Genomic DNA, 16,693 nt, shown 5'->3' with positions numbered 1-16,693 from the left:
TGGCTGGCTCTAATATTTTATATATATATATATATACTGTACATATATAAAATGTTATATCATTATAATGAAAACCCGATGTGCTTGAGAAAAAACAAGGGCAGATTCCGAATCAGTGCAAAAAAGAAAAATCGTTCAAAGTTGACTTGCATCTCTGATTTAATAAAGTCTTGACCAGTATTAATAACATAAAGGAATAATACAAATAAATAATAAACACCTTTCCAAAACTAACCAAAATTTTAGAGAGAAAAAAATGCCTAAATTAATGCAACGAATATCAGAGGACCCTTGGTGAGGAAAGTGCCCTGTGGCCCAGATTAAAAATTGGAGTGGGCTGTATTTGGCCCGTGGACCATGCTTTGCTCACCTATGCCAAAGAAGGAATCTAGGTATACTGTAATAGTACCTGAAGAGCAACACAGACCAACACAAGTGTTGTGCGTGCCAGTCAAAACACTGCCGTTGTCATAGCACACGAGACACAAAGAGACCTTGCGCTCATTTCCTCCCCACCACCCCCATCAGGGTCCGTGGTTGGGTCGGGTCAAGAGGAGGTAGTTGTGACGGAGGGTCCGAAGCTCCGTCAGCCGACCCAGAAGACGACCAAACCTCCGCGGTCCGCCTCCTGCCGCTCCAACCTGGGTCCCACACATGCGAGACAGTAGGTCCAAAATCAGCTCCTGCAATTTTTCCACGTAGCTGCCGGCCAACAGCGACGCACTGTCTGTTGAATGAACACAGCAGAAGCACAACTCAACCACAAGCAGCTGCCAATACTGGGTGAGTTTACTCCTGATCTAGGGGCCGATCCCAATTGTTCTGTACTGCTGTAATTACAGTAAACCCTCTCCGTCCATCGCGGGGGCCTATGTTCCAGAAATCCATGATGTAGAAATGCCCTATTCAAATACTCCCTAGGCATGTTTTCATTTTCTTATTTTTTTAAAGGTCTTCAAACACACTAAAGCAGTGGTTCTTAACCTTTTTAGAGGTACCGAACCCAACCAGTTAATATGCACATTCACCAAACCCTTCATGAGTGAAAATTTTATTTTATTTTTACAAATTCAAGATAATAAAAAAACCTGCATTTATTAAAAACAGAAAAAAGTAAATAACATTTCAAGAGATAAGTATATCTTTTTTTTTAACGACATACGAACACGACTGTCACACGTTGACTACTAAGCGAATTAAATTTCCCACAACACTGATTGGACAAGCAATGTCATGTGATCATCGGCAGCCAGTGATGGCCAAGCGGGCATGTCATAAGTAATTAACACGTTGAGTCGCGTGTGTCTTACCCTCCATGGCAGAGGCTCTGTCAAACCCCTGAAACCGACTCACCGAGCCCCTGGGGCTCGATCGAACCCAGGTTGAGAACCACTGCACTAATGCATCAAAAACCGAACATACATGTACCGTCATTGTTAATCCATCGTGTATAAATCATAAGTCTGTGGGCAAGTTTGCACAGAGTAAAGCACGACCTACCACCTAGTGGCCAAACGTGAAATAACACCACAAAATAAAGACCAAATTTTGAGTTATAACGAGACAAAAAAAATGTAACACAACTGTACCTGTATATTGTTTGGGTCAGGCTTTTGATTGCCGTGCTGAATACATTGGCTTTGCAGCCAAACAATTCATGAATAATTGCAAGATAATTTACTCTCACATGATAACGGACAAATCCAAGATGACGCCAAAGCAATACTTTTATATGGTAGGTGATAAGTAATCTGTGATTAATTGGCCAATGCCGGACCGCAAATAAACAGGGGTTCACGGTACTCCCAACAGTGGTCAATTTATTTTACTCTACTTTCCAGTAAATGACAGTCATTATTCAAGTTTTTTTTATAATTCAGACCTGAGCAGAGCAGAGCGGTGGCACCAAGCAGGGTGTACTCGGTCTCGGTCACCTGCAATGCCACCATGCTATGAAAGAATTTGAGCACGGGGCTCAAGAGATCCTCGCTGCGTCCTGTCAACACACACACACACACACATTCCTTTTCACTTTCTTTGGTTTGTCGCTATGAATACAGTATAACTTGTGACTGGTACTCACTTTGGAAACTGTCCATTGAGCCGACAAATCTCAAACAGGTGGGCGTTGATGTGTTGAAAAGCTGCAGTGCTAAAAAAGCAACAATTGGAACTGAGTACGATGTTACAAGTACCACCTAAAAAAACATTGCTCTCCAAGTAGCTCATCACCACTACTACTAAAATACTAAAAATAAATAAATAAAAATTTAAAAGGATTTAAAAATAAGAGTTCTGAAAGATGAAGTGCACTTCAACGTTAACTACACACTAACTAACCAAGGTATTGTACTGGACTAAAAATAACTCGAACCACTCTACAGGAACATCAAACACAGTTTGAAAAGTGAATTCTATTATTCTCTCATTCATAGTTAGAGGGGGCCCATGAACCAAACTGTCAAACTGGTCCACTTTGGTGAAGTCTACACTCTAAAAAAAATGACTCGATTTTATTTCGTCAAGTGGGTAACATGAAAGAAAAATCTGAATCCATCTACATCTTAAAATATTTATCTGGATCCAGATGATATTATTATGTGCAGCCACATCAACACCCCCCCCCCCCCAGATGATTTTTTTTTTTTTTGTGCAACCAGTTGACGATATAAAATTGGGAAAATTCAACAAAATACTTCTTTCAGTGGAGCTAACCTCGACTTGCTTTCTCACCTGCAGCAGGTTTTGCACTCGGGTTATTGGCGAAGTTCTGGGCGAACAGCAGGAACATGAGGTCCAGTGAAGATGCGGACAAGAGGCAGCGCTGGTCTGACAAGTCCAACAAGTCAAAACCTGTGGAAAAGCATAGCCTGTATTGATGTACCACGTATTCTGACTCAGCCTCAAAACTTGTTTATAGGTAAGAATGTAAGCCTAGTTGTCGATACAATATGTCAAGTTCACTCTGCCTCTCGCCTAACGTCTGTAAAAGTTGCAACAAAATCCTTCCAAGATCAACAATAATTTCCACAGTTCTACAGCATTCACCAGTCAGGAGAACTTTTTTTTTTTTCACAGCTGGACATAAAAAGTGACCCTCCGGTCCCTCCTGCCTAACATTTAAAAGACACGTGGCCACATTTTAGCAAATATTCGGCAACTTTCTCAAAAATATTACCAGGCACCATCCTGGCAAATTGCAGCACGCTTTGCAGGTGAGGCGAGGTCACATCTGAAAGCTCCTCCCCTTCCTCTGCACATGGCCAATCAAACATCTGTGGACAAATACAAAGTGAGTACAGCCCACACAAAGAAAACGGTGTACTTGGATTACGACGTCATGTCGTCACCCTGCAGCGGTCGCTGTACTGAGCTCGACACACTCGATGAGCCTCCACCATCTTGTCCACGGTGTGCTTCTGTTCTCGGCTTAAGGTGGATGCAACGACCTGGTGTGGCACACAATCAAATAGTTTACACTAATGCAGAATACAATTGAATTCCCAGAAATCTTGTATGAGGTTTGAGTATTTTAACACAAAATAACTTTAGTAGAAATTACCTTGTAGAATATAACATGAGCAAAAGTTTGCAAGTGGAAATCAAGTCATTAACTTGACTTTCAACTTTGTGTTGGGATGCGCCACATTAAGTCTAAACACAGCTTTCTGATTAATATTGCGTATGTGTAATATAAATTAAGCAGCTCAATCCACCCATTTGTATCACTCTCAAAGGGCAGCCATTTTGCCTCTTGCCGTCGACTGAAAATGACATCATAAGTGCCGAAGAGCCGACCTTGTGAATGTCACGGCTCACCTTTTTTGGGGGGTTGAAGTTATATGTCAAGTATTGGAAGTAAAAATAAAAGTATTTAAAACTATTTGGACGTTTGATTGTTTTTACTTACAGTAATTTACCAGTACTTTTTTTTAACTTAATTTATGTGGTGTAATCGAGTACGACAAGACTACAGAGTCGCTGGGCGATTACGTCACGGGTGTGAGACGAGTTATGTTTGCTGAATGCTTTCTCATGTTTGGAATAATGAATATTGATAATGCATAGTTTAAAAACATGGTTGATTTAATTATTTATTATTATTGTGAAGTTGAAGGTATTAATTAATGTAGTATTAGTGGTAGTGGTAATAATAGTAGTACTCAGAGAATGTTTAGAGATTCAGCCATCTCGTTACCTCCGCGTCCCGGGACGCACAGTTCCAAATAATGTGCGTTTTTGAGACGCAAGGAAATTTCTCAGTCAAAACAAATAAACAAACAAAAAAAAAAACTACGGCAAGCCTGAGGATTTCACGATAACAATCGTTACCGGTAGCATGTCGTTTCCGTGGCGTCATTTTAACGGTACCGAAAAATAGTCACCGCACACGAGTTGACTGTGTGATCAACGCGATTTCACTGTGCCTGTATGTGTGTTTGTGGTGTGGTGTGTGAGTGTCTTTCTTCTCATTTACTTTCGTTTTGTTTTTCTTTTCAGTGTTGCAACAGGTAACGTTATGTGCGCATGCGGGTTGCTACCCAGTCAGCAAAGGCATCTGGCCCGGATTCGGCATGAAGCTGGCACAGCTGGCCTTGAGTCGGCACTGGCATAATGCATGTGGGCCGAACACGGCCCAGGAGTGGCAAAGGAGGCACTGGCTTGACTCTGGCAAACCAGATGAGGGCCAGTTGTGGAGTGAAGTATTTGGGCCAGAAATCAATTTACAACTCCGGCCCGTATATGGCCAGCCAGTATTGAGCCACCCTTAAATGCAGTTTCAGATTAATTTTTTCAACACACAGCCTTGTTTTACAATTGCACACCGATGCGGAATTCCATTCATCACACACACACACATACACACACACACACACACACACACACACACACACACACACTCGCGCGCGTTTAAAAAGGAAAAAGATGCATAAAAGACAGAATGAATATTTTTAATAAGGTGTAATTCATTAAGTGTCCGCTAGGGCACACTGTTTTGACCAGAGAAGAAGACAACAGCAGCCTCAGTCCGCCACTGAGACAGACCCATGTCAGCAGACAATATCAATAGCCCTCTCACATTTACACATTTAATAGCACTCTCCTTAGTTTGTAAGGTGTAGGCAGGGATTACATTTAGATTTTATATGCACGTGTAAATGGTTTAAAACTTCCTTTCTTTATAAATCTTGTTTAATCATAAAGTGCATTACTATATTTTTCAATACCAATTACTTGTTAAAGTTTGTACAATCAATGGGATCAGTTGCAATGCATATATGTGAATGATAAAAGTAAATTGCACATTTGTTGAAAGAAATGTAAGGTGCTGCATGAAATGTTTTGTAAAAGATACGTTCATTAAATTTCAACATTTTCCAAATGTTCTTGTGCTTCTTTATACCAAAACAAAGGAAAGACATATTGTTTTGGTTGTTTACACCAAAGTATGGTATCATTTTAGTGGTCCGGCACACTTGACATCTACCGAGGCCGTATGTGACCCACCATGTGAAATGAGTTTGACACCAGTGATGTATAGTAAGGCGTTTTTAGCCGAAAAAAACAACCATGTACAGAAAGATGTTTTTAGCCGAAAAAACCCCGACCATATTTATAGTAAGGCGTTTTAAATGAAAAAAACAACCATGTATAGTAAGGCGTGTTTCGACGAAAAAAACGACCATGTATAGTAAGGTGTTTTAGCTGAAACACAAAAACGACCATGTATAGTAAGGCGTTTTTAGACGAAAAAAAAACGACCATATATAGTAAGGCGTTTTTAGCCAAAAAAACGACCATGTGTAGGAAGGCGTTTTTCGACGAAAAAAACGACCATGTAAAGAAAGGTGTTTTGAGCCAAAAAAAACGACCATGAATAGTAAGGCGGTTTTAGCCCAAAAAAAACCCCACCATGTATAGGAAGGTGTTTTTAGGCGAAAAAAACGACCATGTATAGTAAGGTGTTTTAACCCCAAAAAATGACCATGTATAGTAAGGCGTTTTTCGACGAAAATAACGACCATGTATAATAAGGCGTTTTTAGCCGAAAAAAAACAACCGTGTGCAGTAAGGCATTTTTAGCCGAAAAAAAAACTACCATGTACAGCAAGGCGTTTTTAGACGAAAAACACGACCATGTATAGTAAGGCGTGTTTCGACGAAAAAAACGACCATGTATAGTAAGGTGTTTTTAGCTGAAACACAAAAACGACCATGTATAGTAAGGCGTTTTTAGACGAAAAAAAACGACCATATATAGTAAGGCGTTTTTAGCCAAAAAAACGACCATGTGTATGAAGGCGTTTTTCGACGAAAAAAACGACCATGCAAAGAAAGGTGTTTTGAGCCAAAAAAAACGACCATGAATAGTAAGGCGGTTTTAGCCCCAAAAAAACCCCACCATGTATAGGAAGGTGTTTTTAGGCGAAAAAAACGACCATGTATAGTAAGGTGTTTTTCGACGAAAATAACGACCATGTATAATAAGGCGTTTTTAGCCGAAAAAAAACCTACCATGTACAGCAAGGCGTTTTTAGACGAAAAAAACGACCATGTATAGTAAGGCGTTTTGAGACAAAAAAAACGACCATGTGTAGTAAGGCGTTTTTAGACGAAAATTAACGACCATGTATAGTAAGGCGTGTTTCGACGAAAAAAACAACCTTGTATATAGTAAGGCGTTTTTAGCCCAAAAAAAAAGACCATGTATAGGAAGGTGTTTTTAGCCGAAAAAAATGACCATGAAGATTAAGGTGTTTAACCCAAAAAAACGACCAAGTATAGTAAGGCGTTTTTTGACCAAAAAAAGACCATGTATAGTAAGGCGTTTTTCGACGAAAAAGACGACCATGTAAGGAAAGGTGTTTTGAGCCGAAAAAAACGACCATGTAAAGTAAGGCGTTTTTCGACGAAAAAGACGACCATGTAAGGAAAGGTGTTTTGAGCCGACAAAAACGACCATGTAAAGTAAGGTGTTTTGAGCCGAAAAAAACGACCATGAATAGTAAGGCGTTTTTAGCCCAAAAAAACCTACCATGTATAGCAAGGCGTTTTTAACCGAAAAAACCCACCATGTATCTAGTAAGCCGTTTTTCGCCGAAAAAAATGACCATGTATAGTAAGGCGTTTTTAGATAAAAAAACGACCATGTGTAGTAAGGCGTTTTTAGACGAAAATTAACGGCCATGTATAGTAAGGCGTGTTTCGACGAAAAAAACAACCATGTATATAGTAAGGCGTTTTTAGACAAAAAAAACGACCATGTGTAGGAAGGCATTTTTAGCCCCCCCAAAAAAATGACCATGTATAGTAAGGCGTGTTTCGACGAAAAAAACAACCTTGTATATAGTAAGGCGTTTTTAGCCAGAAAAAAAAGACCATGTATAGGAAGGTGTTTTTAGCCGAAAAAAATGACCATGAAGATTAAGGTGTTTAACCCAAAAAAACGACCAAGTATAGTAAGGCGTTTTTTGACCAAAAAAAGACCATGTATAGTAAGGCGTTTTTCGACGAAAAAGACGACCATGTAAGGAAAGGTGTTTTGAGCCGAAAAAAACGACCATGTAAAGTAAGGTGTTTTGAGCCAAAAAAAAACGACCATGAATAGTAAGGCGTTTTTATCCGAAAAAAAACTACCTTGTATAGCAAGGCGTTTTTAGCCGAAAAAAACTACCATGTATCTAGTAAGCTGTTTTTCGCCGAAAAAAACGACCATGTATAGTAAGGCGTTTTTAGACAAAAAAAACGACCATGTGTAGTAAGGCGTTTTTAGACGAAAATTAACGACCATGTATAGTAAGGCGTGTTTCGACGAAAAAAACAACCATGTATAGAGTAAGGCGTTTTTAGACAAAAAAAAAACGACCATGTGTAGTAAGGCGTTTTTCGACGAAAAAGACGACCATGCAAGGAAAGGTGTTTTGAGCCGAAAAAAATAACCATGAATAGAAAGGCGTTTTTAGCCGAAAAAAACAACCATGTATTCCTATACATGGTTGTTTTTAGCCCCCCCAAAAAATGACCATGTATAGGAAGGTGTTTTTAGCCGAAAAAAACGACCATGTATAGTAAGGTGTTTTAACCCAAAAAAATGACCATGTATAGTAAGGCGTTTTTTGACGAAAATAACGACCATGTATAATAAGGCGTTTTTAGCCGGAAAAAAAACAACCGTGTGCAGTAAGGCGTTTTTAGCCGAAAAAAAACGACCATGTATAGCAAGCCGTTTTTAGCTGAAAAAACAACCGTGTGCAGTAAGGCATTTTTAGCCGAAAAAAAACTACCATGTACAGCAAGGCGTTTTTAGCCGAAAAACCCCCACCATGTATAGTAAGGCGTTTTTAGACAAAAAAAACGACCATGTGTAGCAAGGCGTTTTTAGACGAAAATTAACGACCATGTATAGTAAGGCGTGTTTCGACGAAAAAAACAACCATGTATATAGTAAGGCGTTTTTAGACAAAATAAAATGACCATGTGTAGTAAGGCGTTTTTAGCCCAAAAAAAAAAGACCATGTATAGGAAGGTGTTTTTAGCCGAAAAAAACGACCATGAAGAGTAAGGTGTTTTAACCCAACAAAACGACCAAGTATAGTAAGGCTTTTTTTGACCAAAAAAAGACCATGTATAGTAAGGCGTTTTTCGACGAAAAAGACGACCATGTAAGGAAAGGTGTTTTGAGCCGACAAAAACGACCATGTAAAGTAAGGTGTTTTGAGCCGAAAAAAACGACCATGAATAGTAAGGCGTTTTTAGCCAAAAAAAAACTACCATGTATAGCAAGGCGTTTGTAACCGAAAAAACCCACCATGTATCTAGTAAGCCGTTTTTCGCCGAAAAAAATGACCATGTATAGTAAGGCGTTTTTAGATAAAAAAACGACCATGTGTAGTAAGGCGTTTTTAGACGAAAATTAACGGCCATGTATAGTAAGGCGTGTTTCGACGAAAAAAACAACCATGTATATAGTAAGGCGTTTTTAGACAAAAAAAACGACCATGTGTAGGAAGGCATTTTTAGCCCCCCCAAAAAAATGACCATGTATAGGAAGGTGTTTTTAGCCGAAAAAAACGACCATGTACAGTAAGGTGTTTTAACCCAAAAAATGACCAAGTATAGAAGGCATTTTTGGACCAAAAAAACAACCATGAATAGAAAGGCGTTTTAGCCGAAAAAACAACAACCATGTATAGGAAGGTGTTTTTAGCCGAAAAAAACGACCATGAATAGTAAGGTGTTTTTAGACGAAAAAAAACGACCACGTATAAGTAAGGTGTTTTTCGCCGAAAAAAACGACCACGTATAGAAAGGCGTTTTTAGCCGAAAAAAATGACCATGTATAGTAAGGCGTTTTTAGACGAAAAAAATGACCATGTATCGAGTAAGCCGTTTTTCGCCGAAAAACCGACCATGTCTAGTAATCCGTTTTTAGACAAAAAAACCCGACCATGAATCATAAGACGTTTTTAGCCGAAAAAAACGACCATGTATACAGTAAGGCATTTTTAGCCGAAAAAAACGACCATGTATACAGTAAGGCGTTTTTAGCCGAAAAAAAACGACCATGAATCATAAGGCGTTTTTAGCCGAAAAAACCACCATGTATACAGTAAGGCGTTTTTAGACGGAAAAAAAAACGACCATGTAGAGTAAGGTGTTTTTAGCCGAAAAAAAACCCGACCATGTATAGTAAGGCGTTTTTAGACGAAAAAAACGACCATGTTTAATAACGCGTTTTTAGCCGAAAAAGAACAACCGTGTGCACTTAGGCGTTTTCAGCCGAAAAAAAACGACCATGTATAGCAAGGCGTTTTTAGACAAAAAAAACGACCATATATCTAGTAAGGCGTTTTTCGCCGAAAAAACAACGACCATGTCTAGTAATCCGTTTTTAGACAAAAAAAAAAAAAACGACCATGGATCGTAAGGCGTTTTTAGCCGAAAAAAACGACCATGTATATAGTAAGGCGTTTTTAGCCGAAAAAAACGACCATGTGTAGTAAGGCGTTTTTAGCCAAAAAAAACCCCGACCATGAATAGTAAGGTGTTTTAACCCAGTCGGGCCGGAGTAGGGCCAGATATGGTTTTACAATGCGGCTCAGATCTGGGCCGAATGCGGCCCACATCATGGATGCCAGACGTGGGCCACTGCAGGACCGTCATTCATTGAGGTATGTGGGCCGAGTGTACTGCCGTGTCTGCCCCAGAGCTGGGCCAGACCAATTTTACTGACTGGGTATGTTGTTGTTTGTGTTTTTATCATATGTAGTTGAATAAGTAGACCATTTCAGAATTCGAAATTTGGGACTCTCTCAACGCATAATGGGACTCATACTTTTCTGATCAGCGAGTCCCTGGGACTCGCTGCCAGTAAACTGTAAAATTATCACTGCAAAGATTACCGCTTTTTCTGCACTCAGTGATTGACTTCTATGCAAAGTCATTTCTCAACTTGTCTTCCGTGCCACGTCATGCCTGTTGAGTGTTGATTTACTTCATATTAAGAAACTACTGCACTAAAACATTCATTCATAAATGTATATCATATGCTTTTATTTTTGTTTTTCTCAGTTTAGATAACACGTACCCTGACTGTTCTACTCTTTGAATAAAAACACTTCATTCAAGCGTTAGGGAGTGCAAGGGGTTATGATGGATGGGTGTTGCAAATCATGAAGACCTGCCAAGTGGTATGATAGCATTGTTTTATACATGTCCACGGCTAGGCCTCAGCTTCAAAATCAGTCCTTGGTCCTTGGCCTTGGCCTCGGAAGATTTCTCAAGTCCTTGGCCTTGGCCTTGGCCTTGGGTTGCCGGTCCTTGGACACAACACTGACCTTTCCATTTAGTCTGCTGGTGGAGCTGACTTGCTTGCTGTCCTCACTCTCCTCTTCCTCCTGTGTTCTTCCTCTTCCTCCTTTCCTCAGTCGTTTGGACTGACACTGAACCTCTGTCAGAAGGCCTGTGGAGAGGACGGAGGAAGGAGTACAGTGCAACTCATCATCATCACAGCAGTCCTATCTGCTGTTGTAGCAGCATTTGCAAAAATCCTGCTTAAAAAAAAAGATTGTAAGTTGAGGGGCTCGTTGCTTTTAGTGGATAGCTCTACTTTACGAATGACAAAAGGAGAGATGGAATCCTTTAATGCAGTTTATTAAAAGGGGGAAAAAAGACGTCTGCACCACAGCACGATCAAGAACACAACTCTCGTAACTAAAATCACTTTCTGCTTCTCTTACTTTAACAGCCAATCAGAACCTATCAACATAAAAACATGTCGAAGCAATTATTAAACAACAGAATATAATTTAGGTATGCTTAACATGAAATAATATGATGCTCAAACTTAAAATGATAATTAATAATATAACATAAGCTTACATTATTAAATAGCACCGACCAACATGTTTTTGGTTTTTTTTTTTTTTTTTTGTGTGACAGACAAAGACACAATAGCCAAGATTTAAACAACCGGCAGACAGGACAATGACCAGAGCTACGGCAACCCAGCAGGGTCAGCATGGTGCTCGGGCATATACTGTATATATATATACAGGTATATATATATATATATATATATACAGGTGTATATATATATATATATATTATTTATTTTTTTTTCGAGAGAGAGAGAAAATATTTTTTATTTTTGGGTGCTGCACCATATGATAGACAACCTGTGTTCCATCAGTGCAATAATGAAGGCATGTGGGCTCTACTCACACTCAGCCAGCATTCCCACAGCGCGACACTTCCTGAAGCGACAGTCTTGACATTTCCTCCGCATGTACATGTCCATCTCACAGGCACCGCCTCTCTTACAGTGATACACAGCTTTTTTGGTCACGCTACGCCGGAAGAAACCTGCGACATTCAGGTGAGAAAGAGGAAAAAAACTCGATCGCTTGACAACGGCGGCATATTGCGCGAGCTGTCACCTTTGCATCCCTCGCAGGTGAGAGCGTTGTAGTGATACCCCGACGCTTTGTCTCCACACACCACACACAGCTCGTCATGACCTCGAGTCTTCCCGGCGGACCCCACGCGTGGTCTCCGTGCCGCAGGAAGGCCCGTTAACCCGAAGCCCTGAGGCAGGCCCCCACAGTGGGGCTCGGTGGGAATGGGCTCGCAAGGACCCTCCAGGAAGTCAGAGTCAAAATGATACAGCGTATGGCCGGGCTGCGAGGAAGACGAGGACGTGGACGACGACGGAGAGCCGTAGAGTGGGAAGGACGCACCGGCTGGGTTGTACTGCTGTGGGCTGTAAGGGAGCAGCTGGAGGTCAGGGTCCGGCAGTGGGTAGCCCATAGGGTCAGCCAACATCTCTGATTGAAAAAGAATTCAAATTACAAGGCTCAAATATGTTTGTTTGTTTTTCCTTGTGGAGCAGTTTTATGAATTAATGTTTTCATTTATGGAGCAAATTTCTTCAATTCCAATGAAGTTGGGATGTTGTGTTAGTAGTAAATGTTCAGCATCTGTTTGGAACATCTCACAGCTAAACAGGTTAATTGGGAAGTGGGTGCCATGATTGTTTATAAAAGGAGCTTCCCTAAATTGATCTTTCGCAAAAAGATGGGGCATACAGTACAAGTACTCTTATTTTTCTTGGGGGGGGGGGGGGGGGGGGTTGCCATCCTGTGTTTATGTGAAGCATCCAAAAACCATGACTTAGCAAACTGGAATTTCTAATTGGAATTTGCTCTTGTTGTTCATGTTGGCTTATTATGCCCTCCCTAAAAATCTGTGAGCTTGTGAAGCTTTCAGAAACAGGATGCAGCTGACGAGGTCCCAGTGACGTCGACCTCATTTTGGTGTCTGCAAATGTCATTAAGTCTCTGCGCGACGCTCAGTCTGAAGACGTCTGATATGCTGCCTCCAGTGGGGGGGGGGGGGAAAAAACGTTTGTGTCCGTTGGCAGCCTCCTAAAGTGCAGCTGGAACGTTCCGACTGGGAGTAATGAAGTAGGGTGTCAGCGAATGGGGCAGTCACATTTCAAGAGCTGAGGCCTGGAAGAATTTGGTGGACGGATACCGGACTTAAATTGATGATAAATATTGAATGGCTAAATGGATGAATGGATGGAGATGTGTTTTATTAGTCAGGAATTTCAAGGCTCCAGTAGTCTCATTACCACCCAATTCTGTCGTTTAGTTTTTCACCAGCTGTTTCTTGTCTTTATCGGACCATGCTTGTGTGTTCGGGTGTGTGTGTGTGTGTGTGTGTGTGGAGGGGGTTGGGGGTGGGGGGGGGGCATATCATGTGACCAAAGTGTTTATAAACCATTGGAAACTGTCCAAACACCCCTCAGCATCCCTTGCATCCCACACGTTTGGAAGCCAACAACAATCTGCCTCCTGCCCTCACCCCGCCCTCATCGCATCCCCCGCCTCTGCCCCTCTGAGGGCAGCCCGGGAGCCCACAAATGCTTGAGGGGGTGGGCTCGTTGCCTCCCGCATGTCGGACCTTCCTAAATGAGTCTGCTTGGCAAATCAACGCAATCCATCAAATGGCCCGACGTCCACCTGAGCAACACAAGAAGGCGACGTCCTCTATTGTTGCTAATTTATCGCCGACAGCGCGTGTGATTCTTGCTGCTCAATTAATATGATGAATACTCGCTGCTTCCCCGGAGAGACAACTCACAAGACGTTGCGAAATAAATCATGAGGACCTCTTAGCATTGTCATTTTAAATGGCCGCTTTGCTTAGAAAATCCAAAACACAACAGAGACATTCACAAGAATAATAATGATTTTCATCCGGATGTGTTTTCTTCTGGATAAAAAAGGTGCCAGTCCAGGAATTTATTGTCACGTATGGCTGTGACTGTCTGCTTGCATTGTGGACAAGAGACAAAGTGGTCAAAAAAGACATTGAGCTGTGTTTGTCGTGAATGCTGACTCAAATTTTCATGAATTAGATTTTATCGTACGGTACACATTGTTTAAGGTTGCGGGGTCATGGTGGAGTTCTGTGCCGTGACTTTGTTTGCACTGGCAGTGATTGCATGTGATAACAAAAATCGCGTGATACAAATAAGTACTGCGAACCAAGGTTGTTTTGGTTAACGAAAACAAACAAAATAACTAAAACCCAAATTGGAAAAAAAAATTGTAAATGAAAAAAATAAAAGGGGAAAATGCTTTTTTTTCCAAGAAATGAAAATTCACTGAAGCGACACCTTAAATTTCTAAAACTAACTTTAACTAGAATGACAGTGAAAATATCCTTAATTGTCATCTTTGTCAATTAATATCATACTGTCACTGTCACAAACAAGTGGATTTACCTTCTTTATTTTATTCCTATTCCACCAACCCAACATTAATCAAAATACTGTTTAGATATTTCGATGAGTGTTCGAACAATGACTTGACTTCCACTATAACTTCCTTTTACAGAATAATTATTTCCACTTCTATTATTTCTAATAGGAAAAATCCCCAAATTGTTTCTTAAGAAACTTTTTTTTTGTGGTGTTCTAATACAATGACAAAAGGTCATTAATATTGCTACAAAATTACCAAGACAACCAAACGCAGCCAATAACAGCACTGAATTTCAGCTCATTTTGGAAGGACACGCTGCATAAAATCGCTTCACCCACCCCCCAAAAAAAGTCTGTAAGCTTCCAATGGAAGCAAAACTCCATTGCAACACTCACCATCATGTTCCACTTCCACAAATAAACGTTTTTTTTTTTTTCTTAATGATTAAGAAGAAGACGCAGACTCACCGTAGAACTGCAGCTGCTCTGACGGGCAGTAAGTGTCCGAGGAGGCGAGAAAGCCCCCCGCTGAGAAGTTCATGCCCAAGTCCGTCCACTCTCTCATCGGAATCCAAGCGGATCTGCGCTGACTGACTGCAACTATTCTAACGCACCCAAAATCGGAAAGCGTGACACAACTCACGCAATCATCCCCACACGCATGTCAAGTTTCATGAAGTATCTGGGAAGTTGGGGAGTCATGGAGTGGAGGGAAACATTCCACAATCCCCCAGGAGAAGGTCTCTTAGCGGTCCTTTTTTAAAGTGGAGGGGAAGAGTTCAGCTGAGGCTTGTTGGATTCTGTGATAAATGATGTGTTGGAGGAGGTCCGAATCGGGCCCCCCCCCAGAGGTTAAGACCAGAAAGGGGGAGAGGGGACACCCAGGAAGGACTTGGGATGTGACTGTGATCCAAACAGCTGGGACTGACTGGGACTTTGTAGAGCAGAACATGTCCACATTTGAGGGAAACGGGGTGAACTTTCACCTTGCTGGCAACACCATGACGGATGTGTAACACTCGTGTGTGTTTGTGCCTGTGTGTGGGTGTGTTTCCGCATCTTTGTATACTGTACATAATACGTGTGGATGTGTGCGTGCATCGCGGTTTGTTTTACCATACCTGAAAGAAAAAAAAAAATCCACAATGATTATTTCAGATTTTGATCATTGATATCTTAATATTAATACAGTACATGCTCCCCCTTGACAGAAAATCATTTGAAAAAAAATCATGATTAGGTTTCACACTTTGTGGTCGAGGTTGTGTGGATCATCACTACTTCACATTGTACTGCACAGTATATCAATGTCAAAGTACATTATTTCATATCTTTGTATCCATTGTTTTTTTGAGGCTTGAACCAGCAATCCTCACTTCACGCGCGTGTATGCTTGAAAAATCGATGCGCATTCAATAAATTAGTAAGAAATGTAAAAAGATTTTTTACTTTTCATCATGCATGTTGCTCTTTTCTTTTCGTGTCATATCTAATCCCCTGATAGATATACCGTACCTTCCACTGAAATGTTTTAGAGGCTTTGGGGTGGCGGGGGGAGGCTAAATTTATTCATTTGCTTTGAATCTAATATTGAATATTAAATGATCTGTCTTCAGTTTATGGTAACAGGTCACAACTTTTGAGTAAACTGTATTTTGAAGGCAGACCCTCCAACGTCTGTGTGCGTATGCGAGTGAACAGGTGTGTGCTCTTTCTCCACAGGTTAAATTGCATATATGCAAAAATGCAATAATAAACTTTTCTACATACATGTGTGTGTGTGTGTATATATATATATATATATATATATATATACATATATAAAACATGCACTTGAGGGGATGGCTTTTGGGAAGCTTTTACAAACAAGCACTGCTAATTAATTATTAACTGCGCGTGTTTGTGTGTGTCCGTGCCGCGCTTGTGACAAAACCTTGGGAGTGTGTTTACTTTGCCTTTTGTTTATCATTCATCTGTTTGTGCTGCAGTTAATGTTGGACAGAAGTTGGATTTTAAAAAGGCTCAAGGAAATCGTCCTCCACCCCCCTCCCCCCTTCACCCCACCCCCAGAAGCCCTGAGGGTGGGTAGAGGTCCATAGCGTTGTAGGCAGAAAGGCTCAGCAGCCGCTGGAGCCCCCCACCGACAAGAAGTCTGTCCTGTCAATCTCAGCGTGACATGGAACATGCCCGCCCATTCAGGACGTCATTTGTCCATTTGGATCTCCAACCAAAGTTTGCTCCATGTTGACGTCACTGCGCAAACACAAAGTGGCGCTGCACCATCGCGGAAAACAAATAAATCACGGTGGACCTTTTGTGTCATGCACAATACACGGCCAGTGCCACTTTAGTCCAGTGGTTTTAGTTCTTTGTAATATGGATTTGATAGTTAATGCAGAGCAGTGATTGAACTGTGAGATT

General features: G+C 40.9%; 1 protein-coding gene across 1 annotated transcript; it reads right to left on the bottom strand.

The window, feature by feature from the left end:
- Window positions 1-141: 141 nt before the first annotated feature.
- Window positions 142-15,214, bottom strand: nr1h5 (nuclear receptor subfamily 1, group H, member 5). The gene is made up of 10 exons (XM_086106263.1): window positions 14,741-15,214; window positions 11,940-12,326; window positions 11,725-11,865; window positions 10,839-10,963; window positions 3,351-3,449; window positions 3,179-3,275; window positions 2,734-2,853; window positions 2,084-2,152; window positions 1,883-1,996; window positions 142-727 (listed from the first exon to the last, which is right to left on the bottom strand). Exons 1-10 carry the CDS (start codon window positions 14,835-14,837, stop codon window positions 525-527), a joined length of 1,452 nt encoding a protein of 483 aa, XP_085962389.1. The 5' UTR covers window positions 14,838-15,214; the 3' UTR covers window positions 142-524.
- Between the last annotated feature and the right edge of the window lie 1,479 nt (window positions 15,215-16,693).

Source organism: Hippocampus guttulatus, chromosome 1 (genome assembly GCF_054856545.1).
Source record: "Hippocampus guttulatus isolate MCC_2025c chromosome 1, RoL_Hgut_1.0, whole genome shotgun sequence".
Lineage (NCBI taxonomy): Eukaryota > Metazoa > Chordata > Actinopteri > Syngnathiformes > Syngnathidae > Hippocampus > Hippocampus guttulatus.
Note: the sequence above shows the minus strand (reverse complement) of the source record. Positions and strands in the feature narration are given on the sequence as shown.

What these genes read in the sequence shown, in the direction of transcription:
- nr1h5 (XM_086106263.1), bottom strand. Translation starts at nt 14,837, where the DNA reads ATGAGAGAGTGGACGGACTTGGGCATGAACTTCTCAGCGGGGGGCTTT. An exon ending in GAGTGCAAAACCTGCTGCAG is followed by an intron (nt 2,153 to 2,733) that starts GTGAGAAAGCAA and finishes TTGCTTTTTTAG; the next exon opens with CACTGCAGCTTTTCAACACA. An exon ending in CACCGCTCTGCTCTGCTCAG is followed by an intron (nt 728 to 1,882) that starts GTCTGAATTATA and finishes TTCATTCAACAG; the next exon opens with ACAGTGCGTCGCTGTTGGCC.